General features: G+C 39.0%; 2 protein-coding genes across 4 annotated transcripts; one reads left to right on the plus strand and one right to left on the minus strand.

Annotated features, from left to right (window-relative positions):
- Nucleotide 1: 1 nt before the first annotated feature.
- LOC145480620 (ciliary microtubule-associated protein 3-like) lies at nucleotides 2-7870 on the minus strand. Of its 2 annotated transcripts, none has more exons than XM_081458893.1 (9): nucleotides 6952-7870; nucleotides 6738-6874; nucleotides 6223-6321; nucleotides 3990-4103; nucleotides 3239-3255; nucleotides 2671-2797; nucleotides 1898-2010; nucleotides 1100-1175; nucleotides 2-393 (listed from the first exon to the last, which is right to left on the minus strand). In XM_081458893.1, the coding sequence occupies exons 1-9, from the start codon at nucleotides 6965-6967 to the stop codon at nucleotides 328-330; spliced, it is 765 nt and encodes a 254-aa protein (XP_081315019.1). In that variant the 5' UTR covers nucleotides 6968-7870; the 3' UTR covers nucleotides 2-327. The 2 variants fall into 2 exon arrangements, with proteins under 2 accessions (XP_081315019.1, XP_081315020.1); XM_081458894.1 differs by having other exon boundaries at nucleotides 6738-6867; nucleotides 6948-7869.
- Nucleotides 7871-14548: 6678 nt separating this feature from the next.
- On the plus strand, nucleotides 14549-27304 carry LOC145480621 (serine/threonine-protein kinase LATS1-like). 2 transcript variants are annotated; one of them, XM_081458895.1, is made up of 4 exons: nucleotides 14549-14789; nucleotides 22032-22972; nucleotides 23935-26319; nucleotides 26756-27304. In XM_081458895.1, exons 2-4 carry the CDS (start codon nucleotides 22595-22597, stop codon nucleotides 27206-27208), a joined length of 3216 nt encoding a protein of 1071 aa, XP_081315021.1. In that variant the 5' UTR covers nucleotides 14549-14789; nucleotides 22032-22594; the 3' UTR covers nucleotides 27209-27304. The 2 variants fall into 2 exon arrangements, with proteins under 2 accessions (XP_081315021.1, XP_081315022.1); XM_081458896.1 differs by lacking the exon at nucleotides 14549-14789 and adding an exon at nucleotides 18958-20758.
- The last annotated feature ends 436 nt before the right edge of the window (nucleotides 27305-27740 follow it).

The raw sequence follows: 27740 nt of genomic DNA on the forward strand, positions 1-27740 counted from the left end.
CTGTTTTACAATGACAATATAACCGCTATTTTATTTAAATGCAAGTTCTACTAGTTAAGTGGAGGGAGCCCGGGCGAGTCTTGTTAGTGGTATTCTTACCACTGGAGATATCTGGCTGCTTACAAGACAAACATAAACATCACCGCCGCAACTTATCTAACTAATCACTACCAAAAATACGGTACACAATCTTGTATAGTGTTATTACATAAATAAGTGTTCCAGAATGTCATTTACATATTTACACTAAAATTCTTTGGGTGAAAGGAATTTCACTTCATCTTGTACTTTATACACGATCCGGTCAGAAGACACAGCCCTGAGTGGTTAGAAGTACAAGCTCATGTAAGCCTCTCTAAACCTTTGTTTCTTGAGGTCCCGTTCTGTTTTCAGCTGTTGAGGTGAAAGTTTTGTGAACACAATTAGAAATGCTTGTTTGTTGCTGGCTAGTTTCAGATTTCATTTTTCAATCGCTTGCAACTAATTATAACACTTATTATTTCACTTATTTCACTTATTATTTCATTTTTAACTAATTACACTTCTGTGTTCTATTTTAAATAATAATTTATTTGCTGTTTTCTCTTTCAAGCTTCAGCATTTGTTGAAGGGTTAAGCAATTATACCGCGTTCACTTTTTGTCAAAAAGTCAAAAGCTCTACAGGATAAATATATTTTAGAATGCTGCATAACTAAGAGGTGACCCAAGATTTACTCTACAAACTAAAAACTAGTTTTAGTGATTGAAAAATCTCAACAGAAATTTCAGAGGAAAAATGCACCAGATGATTTTTTCAAACGTTTTTTTAAGGTGGGATTTAGTAAAATGGGGGCTGATAAGGTTTGTTCAGTGGCATATAACTGATTCAAAGCCAGTGTGGATCCCTAGGGAATCCCTAGGAAATCCCTGGGGGAATCCCTAGGAAATCCCTAGGGGATCCCTAGCACAATCATGCAAATTTTAAGACCCCATAAAAGACTTTTTTAGACATTTTATTTGTTTTAATAGTACGATAAAATACATAACTTACAATACTACATACATAAAAGACTTTTGCAGTGATCATATTCTCTTTCAAGGTACCAGTTTTTTTCTTACCATTAATCTTGCATTTGTTCCCTCATGGTTATGAATGTTTGAGCAGTCTCTGACTTTGTAAAATGATTGGAGATAACTGTAGCAAAAAATTTAAGAAATTACCTATTATGAGAAAAGAATAAGCCAGCATAATAGGCCTGCAATGCGTGCAGACATATAATAAATAATGACTGTACCAGGTCTTAGGGAACAGACCTTTCTTCACGTACTGTTCATTCTTTTGTGTCAAATTAACAACTACATTCCATATTGCCATGCATCTGTTCAGTAACAGATCACAGATGATGTCAAAGTGTCATCTTCTGTGATCTATTTAACTGAACAGATGCACAGCAACAAGGAATCTATCTGTAAATTATAAAATAAAGAAATAAAAAAATGGTAATGACATCATATATGCATCTGTTCTTTAATAGATCATAAGTAAGAACTAATGAAAATGCAAGAATAGTTTGGCATTATTATATAATAATTTCGCACTGAGCATACATTGAACAGTCTTCATCAGGGTTGAAAGTAATTCACAAGTGCAGTACATGATGTACTACACTTAGTCATTAAAAAATCCAGTCACTTTCTCAGCTCATCAGATATCAGATCTAAGCCAATCATGGCACACTTGCACACAGTTTCAGCTATACATGTATTTTCTTTCAGTTTCAATGTCTCACCACATAATTTTTGGCCTTTGGGATTGGCCAGAGTAATATTACTTTGGTCTTGGTTTACTCCAGTGAAAACTGCTCTACATCGAGATGTTTGCCTCACAGTCAGGGTGAGCAAGGGTGCAACTCTTACCTCTTTGTGTATTTCTGTCCTGTTGATAAATGGTGATTGTAACATTTCCGACAAAAATGAACTTTTTTGTATTCAAAGTAATCTCCAACAGGAGGACTCTTGCAAGAATTACACTGCAATTCAGACAGTAAAAAATTACAGTCAATACAAAGTGGCACAATTTGACAACCACACGAACAGACCACAACAGTTTTAAGGTTATTCCACTGAGTAGTGCATATCTGTGCATCCGTGCTGCATATACTTTCTGCATCATTACCGTGAGTATGGATTATCTGTCAGGATTTTGCCATACTTAAGCAATGTATTCTCTGTACCATAATTATAATAAACTACTTTCTAACCTCACTTGCTAAAGCAGTGCTGGGGAATATTGGTCCTCGCTGGTTTTTGTACGGATCTCACTACACTCGATCTCTAATGTCACAACCTCAGGCCAATATTCCCCTGTACGGCCCTCACACTCCATTAGTTACATGTAGATCAGGTTTATTGAACAAGAAAATTAGGTTAATACTATTTTAAATTGAATGTATGTTTATTGTGAAATCACTCTAGAGAAGGGAAACAAATTTTCAAGTAAATCATGATCAATTACAACAGGCACATGTACTATCCGGCGTCTAAAAACAGAACAAAACAAGATTTTAATGGTACGTCACAGTTTTCCTTGAGCAATTCCAGTTTCCTGCCCCCCACCTCCCCCCCCCCCCCCCCCAAAAAAAATGCAATAACCTGGGACCTGTTAACTCAACAATCAAGCTTATACTTACGATGTCAGGTTCTCCAAAGTCATTACACTTGATTGTAACTGATGTTATCAGTGTCTGCGGTCCACCAAATGAGCCATGAAACTTCACTTTTCTATCTCTTTTAGCATCAAACTCGTAAGCTCCCGGCCTGTGTAGAAACATGTAATAAATCATTATTCAACCTTAATAGCAATTTTTTCTTCATCTTTCTGATGCAACCAAAATTGTCTACTACTTAGCATAGGTAATTGTATAAGTGTGAGTGCAATTAATGAGGATTTACACTACGAGTGATATTTGAAAAATTGCTCTCACAATTGCACACGTCTGTAGGCGAGTCCAGTTTGAAAAAGTTTTCAATATATCACTCCTTAACTGGACAAGCTTTCATAAAACTACTCATTTATTAATATGACTGGGAAAATTATGAATGTACATGTGTTGGTAATTTATAAATTGGCCCTCTCTGCCAGCCACGGTGAAGTAATTTTTACAGTGACATAATAAACAAAATACAGTAATAACTAACAGTAAAGTGCGCCACACTACAAACTACATGTACATGAAATAAGACACAAAGTGTCCTTACCCAGGGTGACTTTGGTCCTGAAAAGGGAAAAAGTACAAAGACAAATCAAAATTAATATTAGTTGAGTATGACACAATCCTTGTAACACTGCTTACAAATTATTTCATTCATCAGTATTTACTTACTAATTTCTACTGTCAGAGGAAAAGTTCAGCATATGAACCAAACTTAAGCAACTCAGAAGTAAAGCCTGGAATGAAAATTATGTTTTTCAGGCTTTATTTTCACAGCCGCTTAAGTTGTGTACGTAACTGCAATGACCATTCATGTCTTTACATCTTTTTTTGCAGTTGAACAATTATATATCATCTTTCACATATTCAATTGCATACTCCTCAACAGAAGCATATCACCTCGTTGAGGTGATATGCTTCTGTCCTCAATCTATGGGTTTATTATAAACTCACAACCTGACCAGCTCCCACTGGGGTAAATAACTCAATTGGCAGAGCACTGCACCATTATTGCAGAAGTCGTGGGTTAAAATCCAATTTTTTTAGGCTTTCATTTCACAACTACTTGAGTACATAAAGTTCTGTGATGATATTCATTATATATTTTAAAGAAAGGATTTTGACCAATTTTTGCCCTTGAATGTACAGAAAAGTAGATCAAACTTTAATTTACGGTTCATACAGTCATGCAGCTGGCATCAATACTCTCTATGTGTTCCATGTTTACCCCCAATGCTAAATTATATCCTTTCAGATTTTAATTCACCACAAAACCAAACTTTCTTTGCATAGGTTACCTTGTTAATCACTGGGAATCTTGTTGCTCCCACATTAAATGACTTGAATGCTTCATCAAAGTGAATGGGTTTGCTAATGATCTCTTGATGAGTCGGTGGTCCTGGAACATCCATCTAGGAAACAATTTAAAAACAGTTTTCAAATAGTCAGTCAAAAAGTTGTAATTTAAACCCCTGAGCATTCACAGAGATAAAATAAACTTAGGATATAATGGTAAGGCATGTCTGTCAAAAATGATAAATTAAAAACCCTTGCTTAATAAACTCCTGGACTCTGGATCACACGGTCTGGGTTCAAGCCCTGGTCAACATCACTGTGTTGTGTTCTTGGGCAAGACATTACTCTCACAGTGTCTCTCTAGGGATTAGGTCAGGTGAGTTATCATTTTCCAACTAGTGAGACAATCTCAGATAGTGCAGAGTGCAATTTACGGCTCTGATACAGTAGTCACATGCTGTTCTCTCCCTTGGTAGTCAACTAGGCCTTTTCCCCTTGCAGAAAGTGAGTGGACAAAAACTTGATAAGAAGGAATCTTAGCATTGTGTAAGTTTCATGTTTATATTTTCTTTCATGGTCCAAAAATAACTGACAATTACCGTTTGTCAAGACGGCTTTGAATTTTATTGTGATGTTTTGAGTTTCAATCATTTTAAGTTCAATAATATGCAGAAGTGGCAAATATGACAATTTTACTTTTCACTCCAACATATGTAACTTAATACTTTTGTTTTCCTCGCCGAGCTATGCAACGTGATACCCTTGTTTCCTCAACAATATAAGAAAGATATGTATTTTTTTACTTACTGCTGGAAATAAATGGAATAAAGCTAAATATCTCATGAAAAATCGAAGACAAATGACTTTGTTTTACTCCAAATGCAAATTTTCAGTTCACAGAAAAACAAGAACTAATCTAATTATCAAATAGTCACGTCCAGTCTAGGAATAGTTCGTTCTTATTCATATCAAACTAAAATACAATGCTATTGATTAATACAACTGAGGAGCGTTTCAACGAGAATAGCACCCCTAGGATTGCAAGAGATTTGCAAAAACATATATGGGTTTGTGATGTTAGCATAGAACTAACGTAAGTATGATAGGTTTTACGTGGTAACCAGAGGTACCCCACCCCCTTACCACTACGCTAATTAATTAATTTAAATTAATTAATTAAACAAACATTAAAGTTTACACCATATTGTGTTAGTGACTTAGTGCCTGACCGAAAAGCAGCCCCCTAAACCATCCCAATAGGGCACTCTGCACTAAAAACATCAGCAGGCAAGTGAAACGTTTAGTATAAGCTATTTATCAGCTTACAGCTTATAATAGTTGATAAAGATGAATTCACTGCCATGGCGAGTATGTGAAACTGATGTTTTGAGCATTTAAGCCCTTCACTTTGATTTGAAAACAGGCTCACACTCAAAGTGTCAGCTTCGCATAGTTTCTACTGTGGTTACGCATCGTCACTGTAAACCCCCACCCCCACCCTGGGGCAACATGGGGCATGGGTGGGGCTTTGTGGGGGCTTTGACTCTCTGCCTTGCCCAAGGGGGTGGGGATTGATTCATTTTCGTCCTTTGCCTTCCTTGAGGGGTGGGGGATTAGTACATTTTTGCAGAATCAAATGATGATTCAGGAGATGATGTCCTTTGTCCCTGTGGACGGCCAAATAATCATGAAAACATGATAGGATGAGACAGCGTAAATTGCAGCATGAAGTGGTACCATTTTTCATGCATGTGCAGGGATTGATAAAAATGCACCAGAGGGAGAATGGCTGTGCGTTTCCTGCAGGAAAATTTAGGTACACTTCTGAAGTCTGTCCCCAGTATGTGGGTCGTTACCCTCATTTGGTAGGGGCTAGACCAGAAAATATGTCCCCTGTATATGTGGCATTATCCTTGTTTGGTTTTTCTCTGGGGCTAATGCCCCATGTTTCCTCAGCGTGGCAGTGGGGGGGACAGGGGGGGGGGATTTACAGTGACAGGTGCACGTACCCTGATCAACTTAAATAATTAAAGTTGATATTAAGATATGTGGCTTAGTGTTTAAGCATAGTGTGGTCACAGGGAATCATCCCATGACAAGAACGCAGAAGCAGCAGTCGGTCTCAGCTACAGAGGCAAGACACTGGTAAATTTTCCTCAAAGTAAAACAGTTCCACCTGGCAGGACATAGTGTGTTCTGACTTTTTAATGGCACAAAGGAAATCCACAAACTTACATGAGCTGGTTTAGGGAATCTTGGAGCAGTTCGAGCCCCTACTGAGTACCCTCTTCTGCATACGGGTCGACGTTCAAGTTCATAAATAAACCCACTGACCTGTTGAGACAATAAAATAAAAATCTGTGATAAATCTCAACTTCATCAAGTCGACTCGCTGAACAACCGAAAAGGACATTTCATCTCTACTAGAACGCGCTCAATACTCCCAACAGGAAAACATTCACAAAATATTACATGCATTGATCTAGAAATCGGAAACAATCATTCAGTGCGCTGTTCGAAGAAAGAAAGAGATGTACCTTGACTTTTCAGCATATAAGGTTTTATCCTTGGAAAATCTTGGAATAACTTTTACCAAGCCAAACGTTGCTCATGAAGTACACAGATAGGTATCACGCGTTCTATCGATCGAAAGTTGCAGCTGACGAATAATTCCACTCATTTTTCATATCTGGTCAATGTTTGCAATGCAAGGTAGAAACAGCTTTGCAATAATCAATAATGTTCGTTACCTCAGCATTGTCATAACACCCCGGGCCGCGATTTGGAGCGCCTCGTAAGCCAAGTTCATTGCCGAAGCGGTTTGCCGGAACTTTGAGCGGCAAGAGTTCGCGGTCGAGAGTTGTTCCAAACGCCACTGCTCTTCGATCTACGAGAGAAGTACAAAACTCTCTTAATCACATATAAAATGGTGAAGTCGCAAAAATAAATTGCTAGGGAACATACTGTCGTTTGCCGTCATGATTCTAAAGTTTCCTTTTGGCTAAGAAGTCAAATATCTACTGCTGTTTTGCGAGTGCGAACAGATCGCTATGACAACATGTGGTTACACCCGCTGACTAAGAATGTCACCGGCGCATAAAACGGCATGGAGAACTGGGAACGAGTCTGTTAAAAATGAAGTCGCTCACGAAAATTTACAACTGATTTACACTAATAACAGAATGGCTCTTTAGGACTATTTAGTAATCCGGAAAGTATTTCAAACAATGCGCGGGGGTTTCCCTTCCAAGCCCTGAACGGTAAGGTAAAATGAAAGCGAACTTTACAAATAATATTATAGATGCCCCATCATGATTTTGTAACGTCTATTTATACCGCCAGTGTCAAAGTCTCAGGTACTTGTCAAGATCGCGTTTGTTTATATGTGTGAGATTTTGGGGAACTGTAGAGGGAGGTAATAAGTGTAATAAGTCAAATAAAAGGAAAATAATAATAATAAACCAAGTCATGTAGCAAACGTTTCAAGCATTGCCCTTCCATCTCGCTTTGCCAAGTCGAGGGAGTAAGGTTTTAAAAGTCCCAAACGTTTCGTTGGCTTTGTTAGAACCAGAAGGATATCGCTGATATAGCGGTAATGTTGGATAGATAAATATTGATAGATAAGTACTAGTGCTAAATATATGATTTTCAAGAGGTCAAACGCAAACGAGGAAGGGCGCACAAGCGGTTTGGTTGAAAAAACCCGGCTAAGCTTTAATTTGCAACCAGCCCCGTACTAAAATTAGACATGACGACTTCCATTAACCCGGCACAAGAGATTATGATATAGTCTCTTGCCCGGCACTAAGCTTTCAGTTTCGTTTTGGGAACCTTTATTTATAACGGTACTTCTTCCTATGTAATCATTTTTACATTTTATTTCCGTAGAAAAATTTCTACTTATCTTCGAAAATGATCTCTCCTTCCTCTGAAGTATTTGACAAGGTTAGACGATTAAATTAACGATTTATTTTGAATAAAATCATTTTATTATCACAAAGAACTTGCATATAGTTCACAACAATTCTGAAGATTTTCGTGAGAGACTTAGCATATTATTCGTTTAGTTTTAGTTTTCTTGCGGAAGGTCCAAAAAAGTTAATTTCAGTTTCAAAGAGTACGTAGCTGAAAAAGGAGAGCGCTAATATCTCACTCTACCCCCATTCCCTGCTAAATTAACCTGCAGTTTTTGTTCTGCATCTACATCTACATTATGGGGTCTTGCAAAGGGAGGCATGCTCCCATCACTGCAAGACATTAAATAAAAAAAATAATAAATAAAAAGCAGGGTGGGGGGGGGGGGGTAAAAAACCTTAAAAATATATAATAAAATAAATATATAATAAAAATGTCGTAGACATAGACATAGCCATTTTTCTTGGACCATTCCGGCTGTCCGGCAAGGGGGTAAGGTGCAATGAGGTGAACCCTATGTGAAGCACCAACCCTTGTGACAAAGCCAGACCACAACACTGAGAACTCCGTGCCCTATTCTTTGCGATACTGAATGTGCGGGTTCTTAAACGTCCCCTGCTAACCATGTAACACCGAAGATGCAGGATACGGAGGCTATGGTTTATAGTTCTTATACAAGAAGACTTGAACGTCTAACCATTTGCAGATGTAATTACAAAAGTAGGTAGCAAATTCTCCTCAGTTATTTTAAGACCCTGAGTGTTAGGTGCTATATTTGTCGCTTGATCACGTTATCAAACTAAAAATGTTATTTTCGTCTGTTACTACTTTGACGTCTTGATTTTAGCTTCATCACACTATATCACACTAAAACAAAAAGAATTTCCGTTATGCATTAAGTGACATACAACATAAACAGGCATTCCGACTTTTTTACAAAACTTTTCAATATCGAGCGAAATCAGTTTTAAGAATACCTGTATGAACATTCCTTTCTCAGTTCATAATATCAGTCAAAATTTGTCTTTTCATTTTTTGATTGTTTCTCTATACTTGCATGCCAATACTAGAAGTTGTCATTTCATTCAAAGGTACAGAAATCTCTTCTGACACCAACACTTTGCGGTTTCGACCAATATCGGATTTAAATTTTTACGAAATGACGTTAAATCCAAAAGAATGTAATGCGTGAAAATTAACTTTACAAGAGCAAGCTTCGTTTGCGGGCCAAGTCAGTCCGAGATAGAGTTCATTCCTACAGTGCGTGGAATCAGACAGCCGTGATCTACGACTAAAGAACTGACTGAGAAAGTAATCATCATCATCGGTCCTCATCGCGCCATCGGACGCATAAGGCCTTGCCAGAAAGTAATCAGGTACGAAATATCATCCGGCTTTATGTTTCTCCATGTTCTCAGAGCTAAATTAGAAGGAAATGATAGAGATTAGAAAGAGGAATTTATATTTCAATCTTGAAACCGAAAGACCTATTGCCACTAACTTTTTAAATTCTTAATGTCATATTACATGTATACTCGCCTAAAACTAAAGACATTACAACACTCTCTACATCACAGAAACAAGTGAAAAATTTCAAGTATGATCCATAAACGAAACTTAATGAAAACAAGGTACAGGCTGATAAACGTCAATGACGTTAATAAGATATATTGATACAGGCTAAAACCAAAATAAGATTATAATATAGGTTTAAATCTCAAGAAGATTAAGTGAACGAGCATGTTTATTGCCTTTAATCCTCAGCCAAACATTCCTCGAAACTTGATCATATTAGGACAAAAAATAATTCCTGACTTGAAAACAAATTCTTTCAAAACCTAGACCATTTGACTGAGTCTATCTGCTCCTACGACGCACAAGAAAAATCGGCTTAAAACAGTCCGCGCTTTGAAAGTTATAAAAAAGATATTTTCTTGCAAAAGGAAATGTACGGTTGACACTTTATCGTAAAAACCAAAGTGGACGTCAGACAGATTTAACAGCCACCGTCAGACAGTTCTTAAAAGACACACATTTTAATTTACGATTTTACTCAGCTTCAGTAACCTCAAAAGCCCCCGCCCACTAAGACAGCCAATGACACGAAAGGTGGCCTAAACGACGGACCCATGCAATGCCATTATGTTCACAATGCAAGGGAAATTCAAGAATTCGTGAAATTGTTTATGTTCGTTTATTGTGTTCGGTGTACTTTGGGAGCGATTTCATATTTTAACTTAGAAATGTTATCTAGCAGTATTTACAGCAATCCATCATTGTGAGAATATTGGAGTATCAGAACATGTCGCCGTGAACGCCTGATACGTCAAATGTCTACAAGAAATGAATTCGTATTTTTTTTTTTGGCTGTTGTTGCATTTCTCGTCCGCATATTTATTTTGATAAACGGAAAAAAGTAAACATTTGGCAACAAAACCAGCTGACTTGAAGTCAAATTCTTCTACGGACGTAAGAGTCGACGAGTGACACGATGTTATGTATTTTATGGCAAAAGTAGACATACCATACAGTGCAAAAACTTTCAGCAGCGTGAGGCTTTCTTTGCGTGCATTTAAACTTATTTATTTACATGTGATCTAAGAAGTCAAAGTAGAAATTCCTTGTCCAAGGGGAGTTTTGGGTACTCCAAGGTTTTTACGGAGAAATGCAAGGCGGTTTCTTCGAACGAGCAAAACATGCGGGCCTGTCGAATCAGGCTGAAAATACACGCCTTGCACAGAAAAGCAACCGACTTGTTTTTTCCTGTTTTTCTTGTGCGCTAGGTAATTATGACCGTCCTAACAGAAAAAGGTTACGTAGGTTACAGGCATAAGAGTTGAAAAAAATTAAAAGAATGTTGTTGACTCATTTCTTGTACGGAAAGGTTTATTGGATAAGAACAGAGAATTTATGTCATTGCCTCAATTTTCGAGAAATTCTTTACATTGTGAAAGATTCTCTTTGACCGCAGTTGTTTTGCATTGTGCCTTGTCTTGGACAAAGCTGTAAAATCTCTCCAAATTCGAATTTAATTGATCGCCGGAGTAATTGTTGATGGTTTTAGGCTGTCAAAACAACCCATCACGTTCATCTTGAAAACAGCTCACGGCATTTCCGAATTAGAAAGAATTTCATTCAAAACCGTGCACAAACTGCTCAAGTGTGACGTTTGTGATGTGAAAAGATTGAAGGAATTTTGAAACCTTCACCACAAATTGCGTAAAAGAGTGACGCCGACGGCCAGGAGTACCAGGTGTATTTCAACTCATTTTACGGCTGTGTAATACTTCTCAGCTGCAGGGTTGTTATAATACTGTTGCTTTCCAGCCCTGAAATATAAAACGAATACGTGCACTCTGAAGCCACGCTTAGATATCGTGCAGCCATATCCCTCAGTTACAGGTAAGTCTGTCTGGGCGTTTGTTGATTCCAAGATCTTTTTAATAATCTAACGATGCTTTTCGTGCATTTTTCTGAATTTTTCTATGGAGAATTTGGTTTTTTTTGTCAGTCACGACGTAATTTTATCCACCTCGTCTAATTGCTTGCTCCATATAGGCAAATGAAATTCAGGCTAAAATATTGGGAAAGCGATACAAATGAAACTGTTCTTCACGAAAAATTAATCATGCCAGGTTGCATTTTCACTACCACATGCATCAGTAAAAATGCCCTCTACTTACCTGAAGATACAGCCAAAGATAGTGTGGTTTGTCAAACCATTCACAAGCCCAAGTTTGACTGAAATATTAATTCTCCTTACTAACCGGTATAATTATCGTTTATGCTAATGTTGAGAATTTAGGGATACATCAGGGGAAATATGATAACACCCACTTGGTGACTATCTAATGATATTATCTAATAAGTGGTAGATCATGATCAGTCACTTGAAGCCACTTTTAGGAAAGACCGAAAGGCAATCGGTTTTCTAACTTTATCGGAGTGAGTAATATATGAGCTCTGTTTATGCGTTTTCTTTTGTTTTATTGCGCCAAGCCTCGGAGCCAAGTTAGAATTTTAATAAATCGAAATTAGCCTACTTTCTGGATCTTCACAGGAGAGCTCACTATGCTGGTTATAATCACGTTGTTCTAATTCTAAGGCCTCTGGGCGTATATTGTTTAGGACAGGCCACAAGAAGTAAGCAAACAATTTGAATTCCAAACAGGAAAACCACTCAAGGAGTTGCACACTCAGTCTGCGTTCCTGAAAGTCTTGTGAAAGCCGCTGAAAGAATGACTTTGAATTCTAGGTAGAGCTAAACGAAAATAGCAGGTTTCAATAGACTTGAAATACCGAACAGAAGTATCAGTGCAGTCTCTGAAGAAACGGTTGGGCTGCGTCGACACTAAGGCAAGTGAAACATTTTTTAAAAGCCATGTATCAACTTGAAGTCAGCTCTTTACAGGCAAAAAGTGACAAACTCTGACATAATTCGCCCAGTTGTTTACTCTTTTCGTCGATCATTCGGTGATCTTCGGCGCTTTCAATTCTTTTTCTTTTTCTTTTTAACGTTCTGCTTACAGTCATGTTATTTTAAATTCGGTCTGCCCTCTGTTAACAAAAGCCGGAGAGTGCCGACAAATAACAGTTCAGTGGTTTTCTAGAAGAATGATTTGACAAATAACAGACGAGAAACTTATTAGGAAATGAGTATGATGAGTTAACGATACCGAGGCCAGTAAAATTGGACCATTTTTACAGTCAAAAGTCTCAGTGTTGAAATAAAAGCCGGTGGGACTGTTTTAGATTCTCTCTGATGTCAGTTTGCGCTTATGATCTTGTACTTTTTGAGTAAGTGATCAGCTCTCTAGTTTGAGTTTATTAAGTTCAGTGATTGGATAAAATTGTCAAAATTGAGGAAATACTTTCTCATTGCAGTCACAGCCCGGCGGTTTTGAGCTGATTGACAGGAGCTCTCAGAAGAAGAGTTCATTTAGACACATTCTGACACAAGGACTACAAACATACAAAATAATCTAGTTCGAGAACATTCGTTTAACGAAACCATTCATGACCCATTCATCTTTTTGTCAGTTTCACAGTGATTCCTTCAAAAAACCGGAAAACAGAACAATTTGGTTAGATGTAACTATTTGCTTTAATAGCCCAAGTTCAAGTTCAGTTCTATTGTTATCTCACTTATCTGAATATCCGTGCAAGACCCAAGTGTCTGTTTTTAAGTTATACAAATACCACGACAAATTTAGCCGCGTTTTCACGCAAGGTAGCTTGGGAATGTTTTCAATGGCATTCCATTCTACAAAAAAAGTTAAGAAACTTCGATTGAAGGAGACTTTTAGACAATTATGTTCAATTAAGTACGAGAGCGTTGTCCATGGAAGAGTTTTACAGCAAACAGATATCAGTTCTCTTAGTTACTGATATGTCCCAGTTTACTCCGTTTTGAAGATACTAGGTATTCTGATCGGGCATCTCCAGTACAGACACTTGCGTGGGACATGTCTGCTACGCAATTCCGAGGTTTGAACGCCCCTGTTGCCATCAAGGTTTGCTAGACTGGCATCTACTAGTACCACATAGGAATAAGACATGTTATAGCCGTGGGCCCGACAGCAACAACACAACGACATTCCTACTTATGATAATGATTGGTCATAGTGGAGAGGTCATTAATAAAAACGTTATTGACCAGTGGTGACATTAATTGATGTATCTTGAAGAAAAAATAATCCAGACTTGAAGCCCTCGGGGCTAATTCAGAAAAGATCGAATTTTGTAGAAAGGTTCAGTTACAATAAATGATCTACGCATTCAAAGTTGAAGAAAACGCTCCTAAAAGACAACACGAGGCAAACTTATTCGTAAAATCAAACCAAAATGCATATACGGGTATCAGTAAGAAAAACTAGAAGACCTCATGGTACAAGGATATGAGCATTTTTCCGATCAGTTTATTCAGTTGGTATTTGGTTTTCCTTGTGTTTGCATAAACTCTTATACCTACCTCTTCCCCTTCACCACCGCCCCACCCTCCCCACCCCCTCCCTAGTATGGCCGGCTGGCCATTCAGTACGTGACTGTATTTTGACACAGTACCTTCCAGTCTGTGTTTGTACAGTGCATATCGCGCACGTGCTTAAACCGGTAAACTGGGTTTACATCTCGATGACAGACAAGATAGCACGCTGTAGACATTCTTACTTGTGTTACGTTAGCGAGACTGGAAATCGAAAATCTTGCACGAATGAATGAATTCATGCACGGTCACTCTACATGATACTTAAACAAACTCATAAAGAATTTCACTGACGAGAAATTTAAGGAATTTTTCCAACTGTTTTTCCACCGTGCAAACTTCTCTGGTCCTCGATCAAAGATCGAAAAGACACAAGGCCGCGGTTTTGCTTATCTCCCGGTGTGCCCTTAATAGCACTTCGGAGATACAGATGTTTATTTTTATCTAGCGGAATGTGACAAATTTTAAGAGTTATTCTTCATCGCATGCACAACATTCAGTAAATCTAGACTGAGAACCGTTTTACGCTTTTGCTTGAGTAAACTATCGCACGGTTAAACAAAAAAGGTACCTGAGTACGTGATATTTTTAGTTTGAGACGACTTGATATTTTCGCAGATCATAAACCTTTTCGTGACAGTGCATGTCAAAGAAAACTCCGATTCAAAAGGTCAACAAGTGCAATCTCTTTACGTGACTTAAATAAAAACAGGAATTGCCTTTGTTAATCTACAAATAAACACAAGCGTTCAATAGCTTTGGAATACGCATTCTTCTGTTTCCACGTTTAATATCAAATACTTCCTTGAAAGCAGATGTTGAGCATTCAATGTGAAGGGTGAATATTCCCAAATTGGATATTCCAGTCAACGTTCGCAGTGTGGAAAACTCAAAATTCTTAAAGGTACTGTTGTGGGAATCTGTTTGCTTTTAAAATGTAGGCATGTTCTGCCATTTTTCCGTGTTACCCTACTCTGCAGCTCAGTTTCAAATCGCAACCTCTTTAGTCCTGGGCATCCGTTGAATGAATCTGTCTCGGTTATTTTCCTCTTCTGAATACCTAACGTAGTTTGTTCTATTTTCCCTGCTTCTTCGTCATCTTCTCAAATACTAATCAAGTCTTGTTTTAATAGCTGACACAGCAGTTGAAAAGTATTTTGTGATATTTTGTGAAACTGTCTTTATCATTGCCTTAACTGACTCGCATATTCACTTCACAATATTAGTAAGATTCAAAGAGGTACAGTTTGAACCGGGGGGGGGGGCACTCCCTTATATGGGTTATATAGGTATGTGCGGCCCCAAAAGGTAGGGACTTTCAGCCGTTTTGGTCATAAATAGGGTGTCGATTTTGGCCATGTTGGCTATAAATAGGGTATGGTTTTTGAACACTGGTCTTGAATTGGGTGTGTTTCTTAGAAGAAGCTACTTTTTCATCATTATCAATAAGACCGTCAACAAAAGCCCTTCATAACTTATGTTTAGGCCAACTGTGTCAGCTGCAACGGACACCAATATGCTATGGAATTTTTGGTCAGGTCATAAATAGGGTAGGAAAAAATGCAGATTTTGGACATAAAGGGGATAAGGGTTTTGGGAAGCGGGCTGCACACCCCAATCCAACTTTTCTGGAAGTAACCCCCCCTCCCCCCCCCCGGGGAGTTTGAATCAATCAATATCAATCTTGCAAGTTGGATGCCCGCAGTATATATTTCTCTTTCTTGAAATCTGCTAGGTCGGTCACTTTAGATATAAACATGACCAATTCTCGGTTTTTCTTCAAGGTATATTTCTTCAAATAATACCCTACACGGTTAATCGTGCGTTGCTTCACGTTCGTAATCACATGAACGGCCAATTTACAGACTTAGGTCAAGAAGACAGGAAGATCAGTAAGATATCTCACGAGCCACAACAGATCAGTCCCAGTTAGTCTGGTTTAGTATAGTGCTTTTGAGTGGTACACCGTGATACACCGCATGGGACACTTTAGTGACAGAACGCCACATGTAATGTTCGTTATAAGAATCAGCTCACCGTGTTCTTTTGCAAATCGGCGCATCTGCCAGATTAGTTTATTTATCTTTCATAACGGTATTTGTTGATAAGAGCATGATATTGATTGCTTGATGGTCCTGACAGAGAAAATTGTGGGCTTATAAAGATACCTATAATTGTACGTTTTGGACTGTCATTCTTCGCGTTGTCTATTAAAAACTATTTTATAGTACACTAGGTGAACTTGCCCACGATGTCTATGAGCAGTGAGCCAACTCAGATCAACTCAATTGCATGTCGTCAACCATTCACTAACTAGTATTCATTTACTGTCCAATATCGAAGCAACTGATTTTCTTTCGTTTCATTGGCTATTTCTTGCCCATGGCAAATTGCTAATCGCACAGACAGCACAATTACTACTACAATTCCTGTTGTTGGCTGATTGATGTCAAAGAAAAATGATTGACGTCAAGGAACTCCAAAGAGATGTTTTTTTTGATGGGATTCTTTTTGAAGCTTACGTTGATTGAACTACAGGTATGTGACAAGAACAGACTGCCTTGAGAGACTTGAGAGGTAAATGACGTCAATTAAAGACGAAAGAAATTCTCATTGATTGAAAAAAATGTTTAAAGAATTATCTCCTTGGCTTATCAGATAGTTGCATGCAGACATATTGGTATTTTATTACTATTTTGCCTAGCGTGTTTGCGATGTTATGCGCCTTTATATAAACTTTGTCCCGTATCAGTTTGCAAAAAAAAAAACAATATCCCTCGCCGGCCTCTCTTGTCAAACCAGTACTATATCAAGCTAACTTCTCTTTGGTCGTAATAGTCGAATCAGCCAGTCAGCAAGTTTTATTTTTCACATTTTTAATGATCCTGAACTGACCTCTTTAAAACGTGGATTTATTAATTTTCCTGTGACAACTAGTTGTTGTTCACTCTTCCTTTTCTGGAAATAAAATGAACAGGCCTTTTCTTTTAACACCTGACAATAAAGTGAATTTAGCGCTTATCTGAGCAATCAGCTATAGACGATTGCCTTTCGACAGCCTTTTCGCAATGTCTATACACGTCTGGCCGATTGGAACTGAATTAAAAGCGTATATGGTAAACAACACGATTAGTCAATCAGCACCTGAGAGTGGAATGTTGGCCGGGTTTGTCTTATCTCGTCTTACTACAACAACGAATACTTAGATTAGCAAGCAAGGCAATCGCCGTGGAAAGAGAACTTCTACCTAAGGTTAGCATGTAACCAGTAGCTCTAAGTGCAATTGATTATTTCAAACTTGGTTATTTCGAATTCCCGATTACTATTTAGAACTTCCACACTATTTCCTTTGGATTTGCCACTGCGTTTTTAGTCATTTACTATCGATCACTTCGAAATTTCGGCAATTTCGAACTGATTTCTGTTGTCCTTGGCCTAAAATCAACCCCGTTATCATATCAAATTCCGTGACCATTGGTGTAGTTCAAAAATAAATATCATCATTACGTCAGACCACCTTAGAACATAGGTGGAAAACTACTATAGGCTTTTCATTGCACTTTTTAAAATCTTGTCTTGTAACGAACTTCATCCAGTGGTGTTGTCATCCTACTCTTGGTCAGTAGAAAAATACATTGCATCATGTTGATTACATATTAATTTAATACGTATTATTTAACGCTGACCATGTTATTTCGAATCCCCGCTATCGCGAACTATTTTTCTTTTCCTCTCAGAGTTCGAAATAGCAGTGTTTTACTCTAGTACTGCATGATAACTTGTACATTTGCACCTTCGTTATGAATTTTGTTTGTGCTGATCTTACTTGGAAGAATTTAAAGTCAATACAATTGTTTTATAAAAACAAAACAAAAACAAAGCTAATTAAAGAGAGTCTACAAAGAAGGAAGGTGGATGAATCCTTGCTATAAATTAAGCGCAATGTTCAAACGATTATCTCTTATTCTGTTCTCAAAATCAACACTTATTTTCTCATTGTTATTAATCATGTATTTCTTATAATTTCTCTTAAGAGAATTTACTGCTCAGCTGGTGTCTTTCGTGGGTTGATTCACTTTTCGTACTCTATAACTGCACAATTAAATATCCTATGACCTGGTTAGGCATCGATTAAAGAAGTTAATAAATTGAAGTGAAAAAGCGATTGCCACCTTGTGTAAAAGGCTCTTAATCGTCACTTAAACTCTGTAAAGTCACAAGACTAGGTCTCGTGTGAAACAGTTGTTCCTACAAACAGATGCCTCAAATTTTTCGCATCTTCTTTGAAGCATTTCTGCACTGAGAGCTTGATTGACTGTTGTCTACAGAATCCTCAGACAGACGTAAGGGAATTTTTTCCGAATTTTGAGTGACAAATGTTTCAACATGCTCTTAAGTTTTCGGTGAAGCATGACAAAACTGCAGACAGAAATGCAGTGTCGAGTTTACTCATTTCATTTTGATTTTGAAATTCCTAAAGATAGTTTGAAAAAGTTCCTTTCCAATTATAGAACTACTTCAAAGCGCAACATATAGGTTGATTTCGGTCGGGCAATAACGCGCATTCAGCTTTGTTAAAAACCTGCCCGCGGGGTTATAAGTTAAGAGACCGTCCAATATTTTGAATACTTGCAGATTACTGTCGACATGTGGAGAGGTTTAAAGCAATTGTGGTGTCATGAACGCGCCACTTTAAATTCATTCCTTCGCATTTACCTTTGGACTTTGGGCCCAGAAGACCTTTAAAAATAATATTTACCTCTGATACTTGGACCGCAAGAACAATAAGCATCTTTCACCATAAGTTGTCGTTGAGCGTAGGATATTGTAACTGACTTCCCAAACAGTCTAATTTCAAGAATTACTAACAGTCGGTTCGGTTCCATTTCACGAACTACTGGTTTAGACCTTTTTTTCGTGACCTCACCTTTTTCAGAGATAGTTTTCGGGCTGATAATTAAGTGGAAGTTATGCTCAGGTTTTGCATGTATATATAGGGTATGTGAAAACGTAAATGATACGACAAACTCTTAAATATCTTGTATATTGGTGAAATAACGGGCAAAACAACTCGGACCGCTGGCGAGTGTTTCCAAACACAAATGTTTTATATCTAGCTCCACAGAGAACTGGTTTTGTTTTCTTCTTGAAATGTAGGGTATTTTTTAGTTGTTACTCAAAGAATCGTATTAAAGCGAGTTCACTAGAAAGGAGAAGAATTAATTCACGAAATGTGAACGGTTTCGAGCCGGTGGGCCCTTGATTCGCGTTAATTTATGAGGGCGACGTTTCCAATCTCGGCAGAGTGGACGTTTCGATTCATGCAAATTTAAATACACAACTAAAATATTTTTTTTATGAAAACCGCCCATGGCACATTGAGTAAGTAAGTTGATTTCAGAGCCTGAAGCGAGCGCCATTTGTTGCGATCTATTTTTACTCTCTCCTATGAATGGGCGTCATGGTTTGTTTCCTAAATTGGACCTTCCCATTCAGTCACATGTCGCGGTATATAAATGGTGACTATAAATAGCATTTGTTCTTAAGCGCGCGCGCCTCAGTCACACCCACCCCAGACCAACCCATGTGACCTGAATTTCACAAACCTGATCGGTTCGCAGTTATATTTTAAATTACCGATTGCAAAACTCTTCTACGGGAAGATTCGTCTCAAAAATAGATGAACTGTTCCATTCTAGGCTATCAGATTGTGATGGATATAGACAGCAATCTATTATCTAGCAAGATAAATATGTGAGAGCCTGGAACTTTCTATTCAAAATTGCCGTATACACGGTATGATCAGTAATAAACGGGACAAAGACAGAGATCAAATTAAACAATTTGCACCCGAAGAACAAAAGTGCAAAGCCTCGATACATTGTCTCGAAGTATCACCAGATTTTAAGACCCAACAAGGACAAATAAATGCGTCGAGCTTTAATAGGCTAAAAAGGCTTAAATCAACCATGCCTGGGTATGCCAATCACAAGGTGATGGTTATCTGTCAACGTCAAAATAGATGTTAAGTTATGTTTTTATTCTAATGTGTTTGATGCCACTCTTTCGCTCGGGTCAGTAATCACACTTGATGTGTTATTGTTACTGAAATGTTACACAAAACAGACAAGATTTTTTTTTTGTCATGTAAATGTAAAACGGCCAGTTTTCAGTGTGCCTCCAAAGTTATCGTAAAAGGATTCGAATGGAAGCATTTCTTTTCTCGGGTTGTCCAGTGTTTAAATGCTGAGGTCCAGTTCTTGTATTCCGTCGCAGCTTTACCGTAAATAATAAGCAGCACTTTTGACTTTAATCCAATCAAGCAAATCGTCTGAGCAAGCATATATTTTGCTTTGTAACAAGTATTGTTCACTTGTCTCGCGCCCTCAAGTGTGACGTCAATGTAAAACGCCCTGAAAACACCTAAATCAACATTGATCGACATTGATTTGTGTAGCAACGTTATCACATAGTTAAACGGTACTTCTTTGTGTTTCTTTACGGCAGTCTTTGACGTCAATACAGCTTAATTTCCTTTCAAAACAACTTTAAGCAGTTGAGTCGATTTTGTATATGTTGATGAGTAGGGACGTAAAGTCTCTCCGGCGAATCGCCTACGCGTAATCAATGTAATGTTAGGAGTAAGAATACGCTCCACACCTTCACAACGACAATACCGACTTCCTGTCGAGCCGGATCTGTACTTAATATGGACGTTTTGCGTATATACAAGTAACCACAGGTTTTCGTAAGATTTCGTGAAGCGTGAACAAATGTTTTAGAAAACACTTCATTCATCTCACAGCAGTGCTGGTGCGTAGAGGAAAATTGGATCAAACGCACGCCACGAGAAAATCTTCTTATCCAGCTCAGGTAAAAACTACTCAGCTTTATCGATTATCGTCTCTCTGTTTTTTATTCATAACCAAACTAGTGAGAACGACAAGACAGGTAAATTCGGCGTGAGAAGAACGCGCGCGGTGTGCACGCGACGCGGGTAACGGCTTTCGAGATATCTTCCCCAAATTCGTGTCTTAAAAAATTCTTAAATAGTTGTACAGTGAATGCAGCTTTAGTGTAAAAAAGAACAGTTACAAGAAGAGTGAGACGCATAATTTTCCAATGGCTGTGTTCAGCTTTTCACACGTGGTTTTTTTAATTTGTGCTCGCGTGACTGGCGAGCATTGTTATTTATCGTTTGATCTCCATGTGTGGCATCACAGCGCGAAATCATTTCTTAAGTTTGCGAGGCAATTTTCACTTTCCTTCCGCAAACCCTATCTCTTAGTAACATGTAGTGTTAGTTCACTGCCTTAAGTAGCATCAGTATCGTCAAAGACAGGTTTTAAACCAAGTTTAATCCTCAATTCCCGTAGCACATTGCCGGAAGCGAGAGAGCTACAGAAACTTGTACGTTTCCGTAATTTGTCGAACTCACTCAAATCAATGCGGAAAGCTCTCGCCATTCGCAAGACGTGTTTCCTAGGGAATTCAGACTTCCTATTGCCCTCAGAAAAAATGACTTGAAAAAGCAATCAGTCTTGTTTTAACTGTTGATTTGTAATTCAACAAAGTTTTAAATTACTGTAGTGAGGAGGGTCACTTTAAAGAGCCGCTTTTGTACTCCACTTCCGAAAGACAGTCAAACAACATTTCGTGAATAAATTTACGATGTTATTCATAATATTGGAATGTCGTGGTATGTCGCGCTATTACACTGCATATTCGCGGTTTTGTCTGGCATATTCTCTTGAGGGTTGTTGCATCCTTGTGGTAAACTGATTAATTTGCAAAACGCGACCAAAAAAATAGTCATAAATTAGGGGAAACCAACGCGGGAACTCAAACAGGCGTTCGGATTAATTTGCCGAAAATGCAGGGAAAAAATGCTAAAAATTAAACGGCATCATTTGACACCAATATTTATGAAGTCTGCGGACCCAGTCAAGTTTCTATAGTAACCTTCAACCAATCACACAACGCTTCAGCCTGGCACGATCGCTATGTGTCAATTAAGTTAATTTTATGTCCTAAAGGGGTGGACTATGTCATTTTCTAATTCTTTCGCACGGCAAACAATAAATTTGGCAAGCTAATCTGTCTGTCCCTTATCACGGCTTCTCAACAATTTCTATGTTTCCTACAGGTTTTGGAAATCGTGCAGGGCCAGAGAGAACCCAAGCGATTTAGCTCGGAGGGAAAATATTGTTGAAGATTCTCCGAATTCTACACTCGCGGATCGGAAGTGTTATTTTGGGTCGTAATAACTCCCGAGTGAGTCGATACCTTGATGTCTTTTGTGGAATGTCAAATATCCAATTGCGTGAGCAAGTCTTCTCATCTTTAACAGACTAGTTTCATCTCCGCTCAAGCTTCGTTGTGTCGATATTTTATTCTAGCGCAGTCATCACAGACAAGAGAACGTCTGGGAGCCCAAATTACGATTCAACGTCAATATTCCCGGTTAGAGGTGGACAACGTGAAACTGAATTCTCACTTATTCAACAATGGAATTTGAGAATCTTGAGCTGGCGTATCAACGGAGATAATTTCATCGCTGAAGGGTCGGGCTCTTGCAAGACTTTATTTTGGGATCTGTCGAGATAAGGCCATTCACACAGAGCTTTATTGTGGTTCGACTTGAATTCAACGCTTCTCAAATCTGCGATCACAAAGAAAACATTGACACATACATAAACTCCGACTAAAATGGCGGAACGGGAAGGAGAACCAGCCAGGAAAATCGCGTTTGTTGGCAACAGTCAGCAAATGCTGCGAGACATTAAACAAAGTTTGAGGCACCTAAAAAGGCAACCTGAGCAGCAGCGACCAGAGGCAACTAGGATTTCACAACAACCGGCGACTTCAGCCGGGTCCAATTCGGTTACCGTTGGAGAACCGAACGCAACCAGACCCTTGGCACAGAATCCAAACCGCCGGATAAGTCATGCGAAAGCTTTGGCTGAGATTAGGAGCAGTTTAAAACCCTTCGAGACTACAGAGTCTGGCTATTCCTCCTGCTCCGAAAGCGGAGAGTCAATCAACAAACAGTTTTTTAGTACACTCAAGGCTCTGGGCTTCGATGAGGTATGTATCATGGAAACTGCACTTTCAATTTAATACGCTTTTCTTTGCTATTAGGTCATGGGATTCTTATGTTCTTAATGTTTCATTTTTTGATGCATATGTATTATGGCTTCGCCGCAAATTGTTCACGCCGATTCGTCAACGGGTTTACAACGATAAATTCATACCGTACATGGATGTCGTATATTTACATCTCCATAAAATACACAAGAGGGATTTCTTTTGTTCCTCATTACGTCGCTTTTCCTGCCATCGCTCGATTTGCAACAGATGTCATCATGTTTGCGGGCAAATATAGTTTCATTTAAAGCTGATCTCCTCGATCGCATCTGCTGTCTCGTGTGTTTTTTTGCCGCCGGTGGATTCGCGTTATATTTCAACACCGCTGCCTCGCATTATCTCAAGCATTTCAACTCTGTGCCAAGTTGTAACTTTGCTTCAAAGTTTGAATGTAGTTTGCCCGGAAACTCGGGTCAAAGGGCTGGCTCCTGTAGATTCTTTTCGATTTCTGGCTTTTATTTTGTTGCTTTGAATAGCCGTCGTTAATTTCATGCCTTCCTTTCAGTCACGCGGATAAGTGCACGTGAGAACGGACACAAGTGAATGATCATGCGTTTCAAATCGAAAGTTTCTAAAATTTAGCTTTCTTTCTTGTCTCCGGCTGTAAAACCAGCACTGTGCTTAAATGAACAGGAGGGAAGGAGCTCGAAGCCCTGAGTTTTCATTACTTGAGTACCCATTTGATATGCTTCAGCTTAAAAATAGCTGCCAAAATATGATGATTGAATATCAAATTACGAGACATTTTTGAAATCCCGGAAAATCTTTTATGTTGACCAGTTGATTGAAATCCGTGCTATATTGTAAAACACATGTTTTCTATTTCTGTTTTTCTGGGTTAATTACATTTCGAAATGTTACATGTCATAAATCTGACAGTCCAATGTGATCTCTTATTTCAGGAGACAGCCACTGAAGCCATAAGACTGACTTCTAACAGGCCTTTGGAGGAATCATTAGACATCATTACACAGTTGGCAACAGCACAAGGCTACAACAGAGTAAATTTTGGCTCAAATGCTTCAAATAATAATCGCACACAACTCCCTCCTCCTTATAATGCTGCAGTCCATCGCATGTCATGGAAGGGCTCAGAAGAATCACTGAACAGTCCTAAGCGAGCTGAGTCCCCCATGATAGCCATGGAAAGTGCAGTGCCAATGGTACATCCTCCTAAGAGTACAGTTACAAGTTTCAGTGGACAGGCCAGTGGAAGGGCATCTTCATCAGAGGCCACAAGGGCTGAATGGCATGTCCAAAGGAACCCCGCATTGGTTGCACCACAACCTTGGCAAGGCGCTCACATGCCAGTGCCTCCTCAGCAAAGATATGTGGAGCGAACTGGTCCAAACATGCAACTCGGATGGAAACCAGTGACTGTATCTGGTCCGAAACCAGTTCAAGGAATCAGTCAAAATCAAACTCAACATGTTAACAGTGCTGTTGGAAATCCTCCACCACCACAATTTCATGTAACTGCAAACCTTACTTTAACTGGAAGTAATTCTGGTAGCGAGAACTTTCAAGGGGGGAGAATGGGAGCAACATGTGCAAATGTATCGTCCAGTGGGGCAAATGCCATGTCCTTCAACATACTTGTTCAAACTAATTTTCCACCAAGTTCATCTGGAAGCATCCAATCATCAAATCAAGGACAATTTTGTCAAACCTCACCTCAACGCCCCAGTGTTGTTCAAGGATCACACAGTGGTGATGTGTTATGTCACTCTCCTGTACCAAGTACATCTCAGGCTCCAGTGCCGCACTTTGTACAGTCATTTGACCCAACACTTCATCCTCCACCTGCGTATGCTCCTGTACCAAGAAGACCATTCCCATGTTCAGATGTTAGCATGTCAGAGACCACCAGTAATTGGCAGAATCATATCCCGCGTGTTTCATCAAGATCACCAGTTCCTCCCCCAGCTCCAGAACAGTGGAGGCACTCCTGGAACACAGAAACATCATCAAACTCTGGATCCATCAGTGATGAAATGCCATGGTCTAGTTCACATAATGACAGTGGGCCTCCGTCGCCATTGTCAGACTCATCATTCACAATAGAGGGTCCAACAAAGGTAACAAATCCAACTGGGACTGTTGTTTACCGTCTTGACTCACCTAATTCTCGTAAACGACCTCCAATTCCAACCATGGATGGTCAGGAGAACAGACTACCAACAATGGAAGATGATGACCAAATGTCGGAGTCTGATATGGAAATGCTCACTCCAGAACAACGATATAAACAATTCAGAGACAAAAACTCAAAACTAAAGAAATGTTCTCCAGCAGCGACAAAATTTTACTTTGAACAACACTTTGAAAATTTAATGAAGGACACAGAGGAAAGACAGAAGAGACGCTTCCAGTTAGAAGAGGAAATGCAAAAAGTTGGACTTTCTCAGGATGCTAGGAACCAAATGCGACAAATCCTAGTGCAGAAAGAGACCAACTATAACCGCTTAAAGAGATCAAAAATGGATATAACAATGTTTGAGAAAATAAACAAAATTGGAACTGGTGCATTTGGAGAAGTTTGGCTCGTCAGAAAAGTAGACACAAACATGTTGTATGCCATGAAAATCCTACGGAAGACTGAGGTCCTGAAACGCAACCAGGTAGCTCACGTTAAAGCTGAAAGAGACATTCTTGCAGAGGCGGACAATGAATGGGTTGTTAAGTTGTATTACTCATTTCAAGATGCAAAATTCTTGTATTTTGTGATGGACTACATTCCAGGTGGAGACTTGATGAGCCTTTTGATTAAATTTGAAATCTTTCCTGAGGATCTGGCAAGATTTTACATTGCCGAACTTGTGCTAGCGATTGAGTCGGTGCACCGAATGGGATTTGTTCATCGTGATATCAAACCTGACAATGTGTTGATTGACAAAGATGGTCACATCAAACTCACTGACTTTGGTCTTTGCACGGGTTTTCGCTGGACACACGACAGCAAATATTACGAGAAGGATGGTCATGACAGACAGCCAAGTATGGAGTATGGCATGCTCCCATGGGATCTTCCTCCTGAGTGGAATGATCATCTGATACAGAAGTCACTATTAGAAATGAAGCCACTGGAAAAGCGGCACTTTCGTAAGCACATGAGAAGTCTTGCCCATTCCTTAGTGGGCACACCCAACTACATCGCGCCAGAGGTATTGCAAAGGAGTGGTTACACACAGCTTTGTGATTGGTGGTCTGTGGGAGTGATAATGTATGAGATGCTTGTTGGACACCCACCATTTCTTGCCTCCACACCTGCAGACACTCAACTCAAGGTAAGGAAACACTACTTTAAATTTTCAGATCTTTCTTTCAGTGGTAGCAAAGTTTGGCCATTGCGATGGGATAGGCTGACTGTCCCTGAGTGGTAGTCAAAATTCTCTCTGGACCATACTGATGTATCTTGTCAGCTGGTCAGCTCTCCACCCCCTCCCCGCCCCTTCCCAGCTTGGATCTGTGCCTTGTTCATTACCCAAGTTCCATGTTATTTTTCTTTGTTGTTCCATATCATCATTATTTCTGTCTTAAACTATATTATATCATCACAGCTATTCCTTCTCAGCTCATTACCAATTATTTATTAATGCTTACATATAAACTCCCCTGTAGTTCCCCCCATATAGTTTCCTTACAAGTTGGAGAATACCCCACTTTGTGGACTCTTTTGTTTGTACTAATTAGTAATGGTGATAATTTTTTGTGTGTGTTTAGGTCATCAACTGGGAAGCAACACTGCATGTCCCCAGGCAGTCCCTTAGCTGGGAGGCCAGAGACTTGATCTTGAAGCTCTGCACAAGTCCAGACAGAAGGCTTGGGGCAAATGGAATTGAAGAAATTAAACAACACCCTTTCTTTGCTAATGTGGACTGGGGCTTTGGTGTGCGTCGCATACAAGCACCATACCGTCCACAGATCTCCTCCCCAACAGACATATCCAACTTTGATCCAGTTGATGAATCAGAGAGAATGAGCAGTGATGAAGAAGCTGCTCCTGTTGCGAGTGAGCCAGTACCACCCAGACAGGGCCGACACCCTGAGCATGCATTCTATGAGTTCACATTTAGAAGGTTTTTTGATGACGGTGGAAACAGCTATGTATCAGCGCGCAGATACTCTTCTGATGACAGTGGCAGTGACACTAGCAAAGAACCAGTGTATGTTTAATGTATCAAGTCTGTGTCCAGTCTTAGATTTGTAGCTGTTATGTGTAAACATGAGCTGGAAAGTAATATTAGCTCTCAATTGTTCAAGTTAATAGTCTTGTGCTATGGAAGGGAATGCGTAAATTTTATCGCAGTTAGAATTTGGCATTTCCCTTTCCCTTTCTTACCTGTTCCTTTTTTTCTGAAATTACCATAAATGGTCTGCTTTTCCAAATTTTTTTTTGAACTTCAATTATTTATTAGAAATCCTGCAATGTTTACTTCTTTCTCGTTGTTTCTCAAATTTTACTTTGAGTTGTTTAGTTAATTTTGTAGTAACACACAAAAATGTATAAAGTGGGATGTGTGGAGTCAAGTGTGGTTCTTATATGCCACCGTGGCACTGCTGACCACTTTGCCTGTGGAACCACCAACATGTGGGAAGTCAAACTTGACTTACTTTCACAGGAACAGTTCTCAGCTGGTGAGCAATAGTCACATGGGCTGCAACAGTTTCCCAGTCAGTATCAGTAACTATAGGTCGCTTACATGTC

The sequence above is a fragment of the Orbicella franksi genome, chromosome 3, assembly GCF_964199315.1.
Source record: "Orbicella franksi chromosome 3, jaOrbFran1.1, whole genome shotgun sequence".
Classification (NCBI taxonomy): domain Eukaryota; kingdom Metazoa; phylum Cnidaria; class Anthozoa; order Scleractinia; family Merulinidae; genus Orbicella; species Orbicella franksi.